The sequence below is a fragment of the Pleurodeles waltl genome, chromosome 5 (genome assembly GCF_031143425.1).
Source record: "Pleurodeles waltl isolate 20211129_DDA chromosome 5, aPleWal1.hap1.20221129, whole genome shotgun sequence".
In the NCBI taxonomy this organism is placed as follows: Eukaryota; Metazoa; Chordata; class Amphibia; order Caudata; family Salamandridae; genus Pleurodeles; species Pleurodeles waltl.
The window spans coordinates 1,753,317,040-1,753,331,545 of NC_090444.1; the positions used below are offsets into that span (position 1 = coordinate 1,753,317,040).

The 14,506-nt window shown below is 42.8% G+C and overlaps 1 protein-coding gene across 2 annotated transcripts in view; it reads right to left on the reverse strand.

Moving 5' to 3' along the window:
• Nucleotides 1-1,479: 1,479 nt before the first annotated feature.
• The window catches only part of XKR5 (XK related 5), a 155,038-nt gene continuing 142,011 nt past the window's right edge, over nucleotides 1,480-14,506 (reverse strand). For both annotated transcript variants that reach the window (XM_069236149.1, XM_069236150.1), the window contains exons 6-7: nucleotides 9,674-9,785; nucleotides 1,480-8,024 (exon numbers count right to left, since the gene is read on the reverse strand). In XM_069236149.1, coding sequence (XP_069092250.1) covers nucleotides 6,796-8,024; nucleotides 9,674-9,785 — 1,341 coding nt within the window. In that variant the 3' untranslated portion in view covers nucleotides 1,480-6,795. The remainder of the gene's footprint in view (nucleotides 8,025-9,673; nucleotides 9,786-14,506) is intronic.

Here is a 14,506-nt window from a genome sequence, read left to right on the forward strand (position 1 = left end):
ATTTAGCTGATGGTGTTAATGGAGATACACTGTAGGTGACCTGGTCCATTGTGAATGACATCACTACGCGCTCGGTAATCCCATTTTTAGAGGTGTTTTGTAGGGAGAGTAGTCCAAAAATTCTTTTGACTGACAATGGCATCCTGCTGACCTCCAAGATTAAATTCTTTAAGAAAAGGGGCGTTGTACATTAAAAAAAAATCCCCTCAATCATCCACAAACAAATGGAATGATGGCAAGATTTTATAGGATGTTAAACGAATGCATACAGATGTTGGAAATGACTGGAAAGTTGGTATTCGGAACAGAGTGGAAGCTTACAGGTGCAAATCGCATGGTACCATTGGGGCAACGCCTTTCGAACATCTTTGGATAAAAGACCATGTATGGTAATTTGTCCTTCAGGGATGAGTGTGGTAGTGGCGCTGAGAGTGACTGGGGCGAAGTGAAAGGATTAGAGATGCGTGTTTGAGGAAAGAAGATACTGAACAATTGAAAAGTGAATTATGATGTGCACAAAGGAGGCCAATATAAAAGTCACGGGGAAGGGCTTGGTCATTGTGAAATCACACATTAATCACTGGAGAATTTCCAATTTAAGCAACCCCCCCTCAAGGTTACTAAACCATTCGCATTTAGAACTTCAATCTGAACTGTGTTGCTTCGGAATCTTGTCTGATTGTGTTCCTCTCCTCGTTTTCCTCTGATATATGATGTCAGGGGTGGTGTTAGAGTTGTGGTATCTTGGTTAGCAGTCTAGATAATGCTTAGAACCTTTTAAGTCTTCTGTCTTTGAATGTTTGGGTTCAAGAATGGGTAGAGTTCTGCCTTAATCAGTTTGTGACTGCTCTGCTGGCTGTTGCACGAAGCCTATTTTGTCAATAAACTGGAGTTAATCTATCATTAGAACAAGAAGTACCCTGTGCTGGCACATTTCATAACTTGCAATTCATAGAAAAGCCCATATCACTAACACTCCTACTGTTAAGAATACATGGATAAAAGGAACAATCAACCCCAACAAAACTGCTAAAACGATGGAAATAAGAGCATAGGCGCACCCAACCCTGCATAACTTGCCTAACTGCAGGTCGGGATGAAACAGTTTGTACATTTGTGACTTGATCATGTCAAATAACCTAGATCTACTTATTCTGAAGGAAATCCCAAAACTTCCCCAATTAAAAAATGCAGGAAGTTTAAGCGACCTGTCGAGGGTAAAAAGATTTTTGTAAAGTGCCAAATCGAAGATAAGAGCCCAGTCTCCTGGTCCCAAGGTCCTGAACTAGATCATATGACTTATTTACACAAAGCACATAAAAAAAATGTGCACTGTTTTAGATAAGGACATTTCTCAATACATCCTGCACACTGCGATTGTAAGCGCTGCAGCGGAAGCTTCTGTTTCACAATGTTGCAGTGGTAGTGCATGCTACTGCTATGTTATCAACTTGCAGCCAAAAACACACACAGACGTAATTCGCTTAAAAAATGACATCTTTATATTAGGTTTTATACATAATGACAATGTAAATGAAATATTTGTGCATAAATCTGGCAACGTATCAGACACCTTTATGCATTTTGGAACTAGATTTCAATTCTACACAGATACAGTATTGAATACACAGCTTTATGTAATAAAGCACCAAAATAATTTTTTATCACAAAAACAATAGCCCATTGTAAACCATACACATAAAAATGCATTTGTAAAACCAATTTAACAACAGTTGTTCTGCGAAAGTCAATTTTGCTTTGTTGGCACAAAGCACTTTGTCCGTCCAATAGAAGAAATAATACCTTCAATAAAAGTTGTGAATTCTGCTCCCACCCTTAATCAATATGCCTTCCGGTGCCAAAAGTAAACTATTTCCGCTAAGGCCAAAATCTACAGGTCCTTAAAATTAACCATGTTAGGGCATAGCAGCTAAATGGCACCATCCGAACAGCTTTTTAGCCAGCAGCACTTTATACCCTGAGACTTGTATTTTCTACTTTTAGGAATGGGCCCACAATCTCAGCATTCAGGGTGCTGCTGACTACAAATCCAGGACTGCTTAAAGGTCTTTCACAAGATATTGAGCAGCTATGTAAGAGACTTGAATGTAAACATCATTACAGCACCATCAAACTAAAGCAATTGATGAGAGATTAAATATGAGAAGTTAATTAATGTTTTTACAGACCTGGCTTAGAAATGTAGTTCCTTTAAGGAGAAAGTATAGTGGGTTTTTTTTTTAAACATGCTAATTCTCAAGTCTCTTGCATACCATCTAGGGGCCCTTTTAATCACACTTTAAAACTACAAAACGAGCAAAGCCCCAATGTCCTCCTACATAACTGAGATTAAAATATAAAAGTAGGTTATTGGTTAGTTAAAATTATTTCGTTTCTTTTGCAATGTCTCCACATGGTAAAGGTCGTGTTTTATAAGTTTTAAGTTATAACATTCTGCTGATATTTAAAACAAGCAATGGCAAAGCCAAAATATCTAGCTATTTTTAAAGCTATAGTGGCATTCAGATTTTCATAGGAATGCTTGGTAGCGATGGTAGGGAAGGACAGGTATGGCTGGGTAGGTAAGGTTAGGTTATGGTAGGTAGGGTATGGTGCTTTGGTTGTTGATGTATGACAACTTGCTTCTTGGCAGCCTCCTTTTTTCTTACAAGACTAACGACCTAAGGAAGTACTAGTATTTTACTGGGTTTTAGTTTGCAGATAAATCCTAGAGTGAAATAGATAAGATTTTAGGGCTCGCATAACCTCCCGTTGATTGGAACTACCTAGACAGCATAACAGAGCCTTCTTAGCCCACTTTTAGGCTTTTTAGAGGTTTTTGCTGCTAATGGTTATACCTGTACACCCGGGAGGATGGTTTGATAATGTGGGCTGTCTCTTGTGGTTTAATCTATGACAATTGTTTTGTGCTTGTAGTATGTGTTATTTTAACATGTTTTTATTCATATATTTATATTTTGTAATTTATGTGCACAATTCGATTTTATGGTCATTCGACCAAAATAAAGTCTATTAAAACAACCCCTATTAGTCTGCGCTTCGAACCCTCTGTACTTTCCCCGAAGGTGAACAACTAAAAGCAAACAAGAAGCTGCTGAACAGATGGCTAAGTGTCCGCAGTGGTCTCCTTAATCCTAACACGCCTATCTATGCCCAAGGGTTTCCTTCGTATTTCTTTTTAAACTGGTAAGACGACATTAATATCAGTAAAGTTCTCATTTCAACACCTTTTCAGATTTGCTATTAAAAAGTAAGTATGCACCTCAGGGGAAAACTGCAGCAGTGACAAGGCACCTAGAACACTGGATTCAAATACTATTCTTCGGGGCTGTCAAGCACTTTATTAAGAGTGTCTGAGTAGAAAGTAGTCATTAAATCCATCACCCAACGTTTGGTAACACAAGAAATGACCGATGAACAAAAGAAGGTTCATTATCCATGTTTACTGAATGTAGCATTTTTCAGCAAAAAGACAGGCTAACCACAAATGTTCTGTAATGCTGAACCAAGAGGCCTTTCACAAAGTTCAATGCTAAGCATCCAGGCCGAAATAAGCAATGTGTTGGAGAGGAGTTGGCTCAAAAACATACCTTGTTCTGCCAGGTATCAAACGCAGGTAAGCAGTTATCCCTAAAGGCGAACTTTTTAGTAAACATCTACTGCCGAGCAGAACCCGGTTTAGAAAACATTTTTGGTTGAGTAGAAACGATTACCTCAGTTGCTTATTTCTGACCACTTCTGCACTCCTCATGTGCTCTGGTACATAACAGGCATCCTTAATGTTTTTCGAACTGGAACGACATGCTCTGGGCCTTGAGGCAATTTCCACTGATGATTCCTTTTGAAGGCAGGGCCAGGGGCAGATGGTGCAGCAGGTGCACTGGCATGACTTCCAGCAGCCTGAGAGGTTCATTGAATTCAAAATGCTGCTGTATTTTACTACTAAATAACAGTAAGGTTTCCCTTTTCTTTTCCTGCACTAGGGACCAAAACACGGTTGCTAAGCAACTGGGCAGAGCAACACAGTGCAGAGTTGACCTATGAAAGAGCATCATTGCCCAAAGAGATGAAAATTAACAGATAGCTGTGAAGAGAGATTGTGTTGCTTTCTGTTCAAGCACGAAGGCTGTCTGACTTCGACTTAGGCGCAGGTAAGGAGGAGATCTGCTCACAGCAAATTTTCGCTCATGTTAAAAGGGTGTTGAAAGGCCCTTAAGGGGATAAAAGTATACTTTGAAAGTAAATGAACTCCTTAAAATACATTTCACATACTTAAAAAGGCCATGATTTACAAACTAGGTATCTATTCTTGGGAAATTTCCCTGTTGAAGGCTATAATTCATGGGAATAGTCATAAAATGTGCTGGAATACACGTGGCTTATGTTGAAGATACTGGAAATAATAACATTTTTATTTCCAAAAACAAAATCCCATAAATGCCTCCCTATATAATAGCACCAAACGTTAATGATGGCCAGAACATCAGCATACTTATAGGCGATGGACATTTGGTGCGATAGGGTCAGTTCTATTTTCCAGTTTTAGGATGCCCACTGAACATTATTTTAATGAGTACCATTTCCATTCTTGGGACATAAATGTATGGTTTGTGAATACTGTGATATCTGGCCTGGATCCAGTCCTGCTGGTCCTACATTGGAAACACCTGTTTGAGACTGAAAGGTGTCATGCCCCAAGTACTACATATTTGTAGCAAAATATTAACTCTACTAAGTGCACTGATAAAGTTATATATTGACAGCTAAGTATTATGCACAGGAATAGCTTCATTAATAAATATTATATAGGTGCAGGTTCAAATGCCTTAGCTGCAATACTATGGACAAATCTGATTGATAAAAAAGATGTCTATAAACACATGCAAACTATATTTCAGAAACTGACTATACTTTAAGGTTTCACGCTTTAAGGCACTATTATTATCGCAGATGAAATACTTCACTTTGTACCCAACAGATTTCTACAGTTCATGTCTTACAGAGCTTTGATTATGAGTAACTGAATGAAGTGTGAGATGTGGCGGCTCTTACTAGAGTTGCAGAGGTTTTCATATTTGGTTAGTTGCAAAATGTAAACTACATATGTTAAACAATTAGTTTGAGAGTACGTTCTTAGTAATCTGCAGCGCTTAAATTAAGGATAGTCACGCGCTGCAAAGACAATATATGCTCTGCTACTTAATGCAACGGCACTCAAATCTAGGTCAAAAGAATGATAAGCAATGCATCAGTCATAACTTTATGAGCAATCACGCCTGCTTCATATAACCGTACATTTGGCTAGTCTTGTCCGTCTAGAATCCTGCAACTAATAAATGATGAAGATGTGTGTTATCGGATCGCAGAGCACATTTGTTTGATGCGCCTGCATAAAATGGTGAGACTCAAGAAACTACACTCATATTTGTAAATGTATCTATTATGTCTTAGGCAGGACCTGACGCCCTTCTAAAACATGTTAAGGAAACCGAGTTTATTTGTTCATTTTAGGAGGGAGATATTTTAGTGGTTCATATTTTTCAATAGGTGCTTTTGCAAAATATATTTAGCAGTCTGTGCTTTCACATAAAAGCAGACGAAACACCATTCAGCTGACACTATTCTGGACAGTAAACTGCACCACGGCGGTGCGACTTAAAGTACCACATGAAGCATGTGGCGAAGCCCAGCATAGGACTCAAGCAGCAGCGACGGGGCTGTCCCAAACAAGGCTAGTGGTTCCTCCTCCTCCAATGAGTGGTCCTGGTGACATGGAGAAATAGACAGGCTCTTTGAAAGACACCGAGTTTGGCTAGTTTGTTCAAGGGAACAAATGAGCCAATTAACGGTATCGACTCACCCTTCTCTCCCCCGGTGAGGCGGACTTTGAAATAAAAGGGTTAGGTAATGAATAAATAAGGCAGCAATTAATGACATTCCCGCTTCCCTCGAGGAAACGCAATAAAATGCCAAGTACCTTGTGCTCTGCTCCTATTAAAGACTGGCCTCCCCACTTTGGAGGCAGAGTGCATCCAACACTGAAGCACACAACGTCTTCACTCACTGGGCACAGGCACATTAAAATGTATGTACACGACGATATTCTGAAATCATAACAGATGATCCACACAAATAGTTGTATGTGTGGGCTTAGCTTACACATGCAAATAAGACTTTTTCACGCGAGAAATGACCTGAAAGTAAGTGCATGCCCACACATATACGCTTTTGTGGATATTCACAAAACTGACCCAATCTCATGCTGGAAAAAGATTTAATCATGTGAAGGTAGGAGTGTATCCCTGTTCTGGATGGGAATTGTGAAGGTCCATCTCTAAAACTGAGGTGATGAAGGGGAAGGGATTTGTGGGGAAAATATTTCCCCATTAAGGAAAAAAAGTTAGCAAGAGATTGTGTACTCGATCATGGATTTTCGTACTGAGCAAATACGCATGTGTATATTTTCTCATAAAAAATGGCATTCGTGAAACGATTTTAATATTGCTGCCCAGAAAACGGCAACAGTCCCAACTTTCCGGGAGTGCTTGAAAAGCTGTTTTGGAATCCCAGAACCTAGGAAAAAATATACGGAAGTAGATTCACAATTACTTTTGTAAACTTGGCCCAAGGTTATAATGAAGGAGTTTAGATTGTGCCTCGGTATTACGCACAGCAGTACATAAACTAAGTTATATCGATGCAACTAAAAAAACATAAAAAATAGGAGTGCAGTCTACGCAAGGCACTTTAGCTGAATTCTTCACGGGTCAGTGCTTATTCTACAACTTTCATCTCTTCCAGCTGAATGAGCTTTTTCCGTGCTTTCGGTTCACATGTCCCAATCTTCTTAGCAAGCTGTTCTGGTTTTGGGGTGGACGTGAAGCATGGCTCCTCCTCGTGCTTTATCCTATTCTGCACGGAAGCTGCCAAACTTCCAATGACCTTGAGATGAGTGTACTGTACCCCCAAGACACCCTCCTCTTCCATAAGTTCGGATGCGTCAGTGGACACGTCGCACTGGCTGCTCAAGTCTAAGGCGGCGCTTCTTCTAAAGTTACTGTTCGATGTTCCACACGCAATGGGGCTTATGGCCGACACCGGAAAGAGATGTTCTTGGGCTTCTTCAGTTTCCGGCACGGCACCAAGTGCACTCTCATTCTCTGGTCTCGGGGCACCTTTGTTTACCTTCTGATATGTCTCTCTCTTAACACATGAGGGCAAAGCCCCTTCCATGTCTGCGCTGAAGTATAACGTGGAATTGTTACAGGTCTCCACTCTTTTGGTGGACAGTCCAGCAGTCTCCTGTCCACCCGAAGAAGCGCCGCCTGTGGGTGCTGTGACAGTACCTTGGAACCCATCCTCGTTCTGACGGTCACTCTGCCTCCCTGGGCCACTGACACAGACCTGAGCTGCTTTAATACAGGACCCATGTTCTTCCTTTACAGCCGCCAATGAATTTATATAATTTGTACCTTCGTGATCACTTTCTACAGTGATGTAATCGGAGGCTTCCCAGAGATCTCTTTTTTTAAAACTGTCATCCATATCCCCGGCCAAGTATCTTCGACCTGTTGCAGCTACAGGCGCCGGAGTGCCCAGGACTCTTCCTTTTGCAGACCCAGCACTTGATGCCAGCCATTCACATGGAAACAGATCATCAATGCCCCCGTCTCCAAACGCAGCATAGATCTTCGACAAAGCGCCAGTTTTTAAGGCAAGCTTTAGCAGCAGCCAGTGGTGGTGGCTTCCATACATCTCGAGCCAGGCTGCATGCCCGTCAATGTTGGCATCTGTTGCTCCAGCGTTTGAGTGACTAACGTGCGTTACATCCAATGTTTCAATGGCACCTTCAGAGGTCTCATTCTTACGTTTAGGCTGGAAAAACGATGCTTCTGTGGTCTCCTTCCAAGTTCGAGGCTTGCTCAGCGTGCTTTTGAAATTCTGGTAGATTTGAGTGGATTTTGGATGCAAAATACTATAATATATAATCAACGCTGCTGCACCTGCAAAAAATGAGAATTTGTGTTACTTAAAACCTGCAGACTGTTTTGTAGGAAACATTTTTATAGTTTGAAATAGCAAGGTTTACATTTCTGATAAAAATGAAGTACAAATATTTAAAAAAAGAGTCAGCTTGCTCATTCCACAGCAAATTATCTGGTTGGAATTCCTCTAGATAAATACACAGTAAAGGAAGCGGAACCTTGTGAGCAATTGTGTTACTTTCCTAGAAAACATTACTTATTTTTTCCTTCCCTCTAACCAGCTACATCACTGAAATGGTTTGCGAGTAGGGAAGCAGTTTTGGAAAATTCAAGTAGCTTAAATATTGGAACATCCAAAGTTGGAAGAAAGACACATGGGTCCTGCTTATTACACTTCATTGTTAACCGATTAGCATAAAGCACATGCACCAGCGACACCGATGAATTGGGGCATTATGAACACTTTCGGGTTACTGGAAGTTGTGGTTCCCAAACACTGATACTTTTATGAGGTCACAAAACAAAGAGGAGCACAAAATAGCTCAATGACGCTCAGAGCTTGGTTGGGAGCCATTCAGACCAATGGGTTCAGTAGTGGCCTTATTATATTTTCATATAAGGGTGTGATAAATATATATATATTTTTTAATAAAGCGCATACTTACTCAAGTGGGTTCTACACAAACCCATTACACATCAGAAATCAACAGCTCAGTTAGCTGGTTGCAAGAGAGGAAGTGGTATGACTACTGCCCAAAAAAATGGAATTAAACATTGAATTCTTGCCAGGGTCTAACTTAAGAAAAAAAAAAAATTCACTGAACTTTTAGACCAACTACTACAGCTGCATAACTACTACATAATAAACCAGATCAAAAGGGATTACATTTGTGCAGTGATAGAAATTCTCACTGCACAAATGTGCTCGTAGGCAAGGTTAAATATGTTATGCTTCTTGACAACTTTAAACCAGGGTTTAGGTCCTAAAATGGGATAGAAGCGGCCCTTGCTGACATTAGTGACAATCCTTAGTTGGCTTTAGAATTAGGAAATTCAACATCACTTGCCATGGCGAATCTTTCGGTGGCATTTTAAGTACCCTTCTGGAGTTAGAAGAACAAAGACTGAGTGGATCTCTAGGGGGGAAAAGAAATGTTATGTACAAGGCTTTGAAAGAAGTGACATTTGGTTACTACCAAATTAAAATGGGGACAGCATTGAATTCTTTAGCTACTGTTTGAAAAGGGGCAGGCAGGACAGAGGCTGGACAATGGCTCAATGAATAAAGTGTGACTGGAGAGCAAAGCTGAAAAACAGGGGAGGGTAAGAGATGCAGCAGGTCCACATCCCACCACATTCCTGCATGAATCAGAAACGAAGAAGACATACGCATTCCCCATTTCTGGCCTTGCCCCCATGCAAATGGTTTGCACTAGGGACATGTTCTGGAAAACGGCACAAATTACAGAGGTATTTCATGTTGTGCATGCACGGATAGGTTTTGGCACAAAACTGTGCTACACATACAATTGTGACAATTCACCCTAAATTACTGCAGCTTCACTATGCAGTTCTGAAGCACGAATTACTTTCAGGTTCAGTTTACATGGCTCTCTGATGTAGGTTTCCTTAGTGAACAAACACCCTAAAATGAACATAATTCTCACCAATAACGAATCCAGCCATGACAACCAGGGTCATCCAAACACTACTCCATAGCGCTTCTTGAAGAAAGTCTGTGGCAACCAACAGCAGGATGACATTCTCCAAAAGCATGACCTGTAGGACCAAAGGCAAAAGTCTCCAGTAACTAAGTTGTGACAAATCCATATCTACTAAACTTTTGCATGTAGATTATAACCCCAAATACAAAGGGTAATCAAACAATATGAGAAATTCACTACCGACTAGCCTACCCGTTGTCATATCCAGGTCCTTACAGGGAGAATTGTCTCTGTACGGACTGTGAGACTGCAGTAGGTGGCATGTTCAGCAGGAGGCACAGCAGCTGTGTGAATGCAATAGATACAGTGTAGAGCACAGCACAAGGAAATCCACGAGTTATGATGTCCTCGACATTCACATCTAGTTCCTCCAGGAAGGCAAGCCTATGCAGACAGCAGCAATGCAACTGTTTCCAAATGGATAATTGCTGTTGTCAGATTTGCTGATCACGTATATTCCAGTGTATGAGCGAGTGGAACTTTCCAATAGGTGCAGTTAAGTGCGAACTGGTGTGAAAGAAACAGTAGAGGAGCTGGGAGCCACTGCCTGCAGGACAGTTCTATGGTGCCATGCCGGCCAAGCCTAAAACTGGTGGCAGGGTCATTTCTTGGGAGAGGGACCCAGCTGCCACAGGCCGCTACTAGAGAGGAATGATTTGATCCGAGGAGCCCAAAAGATTGACGGCCAGGCATTGGACCTCATGGATAATATCCGGATGTTTATCAAGTCAGGATCGCCTTTTTTGTGAGGTGCAGAAAAGAACAGTCAGTTGCTGATTTCTCCAGTAGGCAGTAAGTAAGCAAGCAATATGCAGGGAGTCATAACTAATATTTAGCATCCTAGTGGGTGAGTTTGGGGAGCCAGTTGGCATCCTCGCTCACAGTCTTGCTTGAAACTAAAAGTTTAACATTTCAACGGGTCACTAATTGCGTTTTCATTTACGAAATGGATAAGCAGCACTTTCTTTTTTATTTAATTCCAAATGTTTTTCTTCACATACAACATCTATACAGGCAGCTAGTTTAAGAATCATAAGCATCAAATATCCACTTCTAGCGTTAGTGGGCTACTTTAATATCTGTGATATTCAAAACCTAGAGACTGAGCATTATGGGGTTCATTACGACCCTGGCGGATGACGGAGAAGCGGCGGTCTTACCGCCAACAGGCTGGCGGTAAAAATTTTGCAATTATGACCATGGCGGTTACCGCCATGGTCATCCGCCACTTTTCCGTTCCGCCAGCAAGGGCGGAGACGACCGCCGGGCTGGAGCCCTGGGTCTCCAGCCCTGCGGTCGTCACAATACCGCCGGCAGTATTTTGACCCAGCTGACTGCCATGGATTTCATGGGGTTTGGAACCGCCATGAAATCCATGGTGGTAAGCACCATCAGTGCCAGGGAATCCCTTCCCTGGCACTGATACGGGTCTCCCCCACCCCGAGTCCTTCCCCTACACCCCCCACCACCCCTGCCACCCCCCATAGGTGGCAGGAACCCCCTCCCCAACCCTACCCCCAACATCACATCACACATACACAGCCGACACGCACGCAGGCACCACCAACACACATACCCACGCACACATCAACATACATGCGAACAGCCACACACAGTCATACACGCACACCCACATTCAGACATACACGCACACATCCATACAGACATACTTACAGACATACACGCACTCATTTCAAAACACACAACACCCCCGCAAGCATACACGGACTCACACACCCCCTTCTACATGTACACATGCACCCCCCATGCACCCACACAACACCCCCCTCCCCTAACGGACGATCAACTTACCTGGTCCGTTGATCCTCCGGGAGGGGACGGGATCCATGGGGGCTGCTTCGCCGCCACCACACCGTCGTCAACAGAACACCGCCACGCCGAATCACAGGACGTGATTCGGTGGGCGGTGTTCTGTTGACGTGGCAGTGGAGGTGGAGCAACCTCCACTTCCCCGCCGCCTGCCAGTATGGCTGCTGGCGGCTCTCCGTCCGAAAAAGGATGGAGAGCTGCCAGCAGTCATAATACGCCGAGCGGAAAACCGCCACCACTGGCGGTCTTCAGCACAGCGGTCCCTCGGCGGTCTTCTCAAAAGACCGCCGAGGTCAAAATGACCCCCAATGTGTTTAAACAACTATTTAAGGTGTTACGTATGCATCAAGCAACCAATTCATTAGCATCTTTATGGACCACAGAACTGAGTTTATCCACATTTTTTTTACAACGTTCAAAATAGCACAACAGAGAAGAGGAAAGGTTTCCTTCACTCTACTGTGTTTGTTATAGCCATGGCTGCAATGAGATGACCTTGTAGAAGATAGTTAAAGGAAGAACACAGAAGCAGTATTACCCTCTGTAGCTTCCACTGGCTTCTGCAAAGCAGGAGCGAGGTTAAGTGACCTCTTCTTCCACCAGAAGACATAGCTGATAATAAAGATATACAAGGTACCAATGCAGGGGCTGTTTAGGCACATGGACTGGGTGCTGAGAGGCATTGCTGAAGGACTGAACACAAAACGCCTGACCCAGTGTCAGCGTAGGATATGCAGGAACACTATAAAAGAATATATGTTAGATGGCTGTTAGCATTTAGAATATTAGGTAGGGAGCAGACTAGTAGAATAGGGAGGTGTAAGGAAATATGATTGGGGTTTACTTAGCATTCGCCTTGATCTGCATATTGTCTGCTGAATTGTTTATAATAATTATGATCATTCTGATTCGCATGATTTGTAGACAAATACTGCACAAAAAGTGATTATATAATGCTAAAAAAACATTCATCACGCGTGCGCACCGATTTTAAAATACAAAGGCAAGGGATCGACTTTATCATCACCGAAAGATAAGAGATTATCTGAAACATTTGCATGACTCCTAGCACTCCCAGTCTGACAGGGTATAAACCCATGGGCAAGAAGTGAAAGACACCTACAAGTTCCTCTTTTCTGTAAACAATCTTTTGAATGTCAGGGGAATCCACTGGGTGTTACCCCAATAATATTGAAGTAACCATGACAAAACAGGTCTGCATAAGGTATGCTTCAAAGAAAACTGCCTCTTTACATCTCGACTAGTCAGCGCTTCTGCTGCCTCTTCGAGACTATTGTAATCTTACAATGGGCTTAGAGCCCGCTGGTTGCTTAGCATTTGTTGCTTTGCATGGCGCTCGTCTTTACAGTCTTGCAATTGGTCACTGCAGGCCTGGCATCACTTCTGTTTCTCTCTGTGGAGCAGGGACCAACCACTGACAGATTCAACTTAATCTGTGCCCATCCCCTTCTCCCAGCCTGACCGAGGTACTTCTTTTTAACTGCTAGGGCGATGCAAACAGAAAGTGTGTGACTGGCAAAAATGTGCCCAGCAGAACAAACAACAATGCAATGTTTGGTTTTATTTTCTATAGTTAACTAATTTCTTTTATTTTGCCAAGTCTTTTATTCTCACTTTGCACTTGCTCTGTTTTTGCTGGTGGGTGCTGTTCTCAAAAGTCGATTATCAAAGTATTGCAAAGCGATATTATTTCTTTCTTATGTGTAATTTCCGAAATCATGCTTTAACACATAATTGTGCAGTGCACCCCAATAAACCCCACTCCAATCCAATCCTTCCCACTCCAATCCAAACCACTCACCCCAATCCACCACACTTCAATTCTCCCAACCCACCCCACTCAAATCTGTCCCATCTGCCCCACTCCAGTCTGCCCCATCCAATCCAAAACATTCTGGCCCACTCCAATCCAAAGCATTTTGCCCCACTCCAATCCAAAACAATCTGCCCCACTTCAATCCAAAATAATCTGACCAATTCCAATCCAAAATAATCTACCCCACTCCAATACAAAACAATCTGCCCACTTTAATCTGCCCCCTCCAATCCAAAACAATTAGGCCCACTCCAATCCAAAACAATCTGGCCCGCACCAGTCCAAAACAATCTGGCCCACTCTATTCTGCCCCAGTTTAATCTTAAACAATCTGTCCACTCCAATTTAAAAACATTCTGCCCCCAGCAATCCAAAACAACCTGTACTCTCCAATCCAAAACAACCTGCCCCACAACAACCTGCCCCCCTCCAATCCAAAACAACCTGCTCCCCCTCCAATCCAAAACAACCTGCCGCCCCTCCAATCCAAAACAACCTGCCGCCCCTCCAATCCAAAACAACCTGCCGCCCCTCCAATCCAAAACAATCTGACCCTCTCCCCTCCAATCCAAAACAACCTGCCGCCCCTCCAATCCAAAACAACCTGCCTCCCCTCCAATCCAAAACAATCTGACCCTCTCCAATCCAAAACAATCTGACCCTCTCCAATCCAAAACAATCCGCTCCATTCCAGTCCAAAAAAATCTGGCACTACTCCAGTCCGCCCCAAGCCAATCCACCTCCCCCAAATCCAATCCTCTCTAATCCAAAACAATCTGCCCCATTCCAGTCCAAAACAACGTGACCCACTCCAGTCCAAAAAAAAGAAGAAACAAAGTTACAGAACACAACTCACCAACGCTCTCTTACGGCAGACCTACAAGAGTCCAAACGCTCCTGCAGACGACTGGAACGGAAATGGAGGAACAGCAAATCAGCCTAAGACCGCATAGCCTTCAAGAATGCAGTCACCACGCACCACCAGAACATCAGAGCCGCTATTCAAGAAAACCTCAGCACCAGCGCTCACACCAGCAAAGAGGTCTTTGCCATTGTCAAAGAGTTCACGAACCCCGGGGACAGACACCCCATCCAGCCCTCCCTCCCAA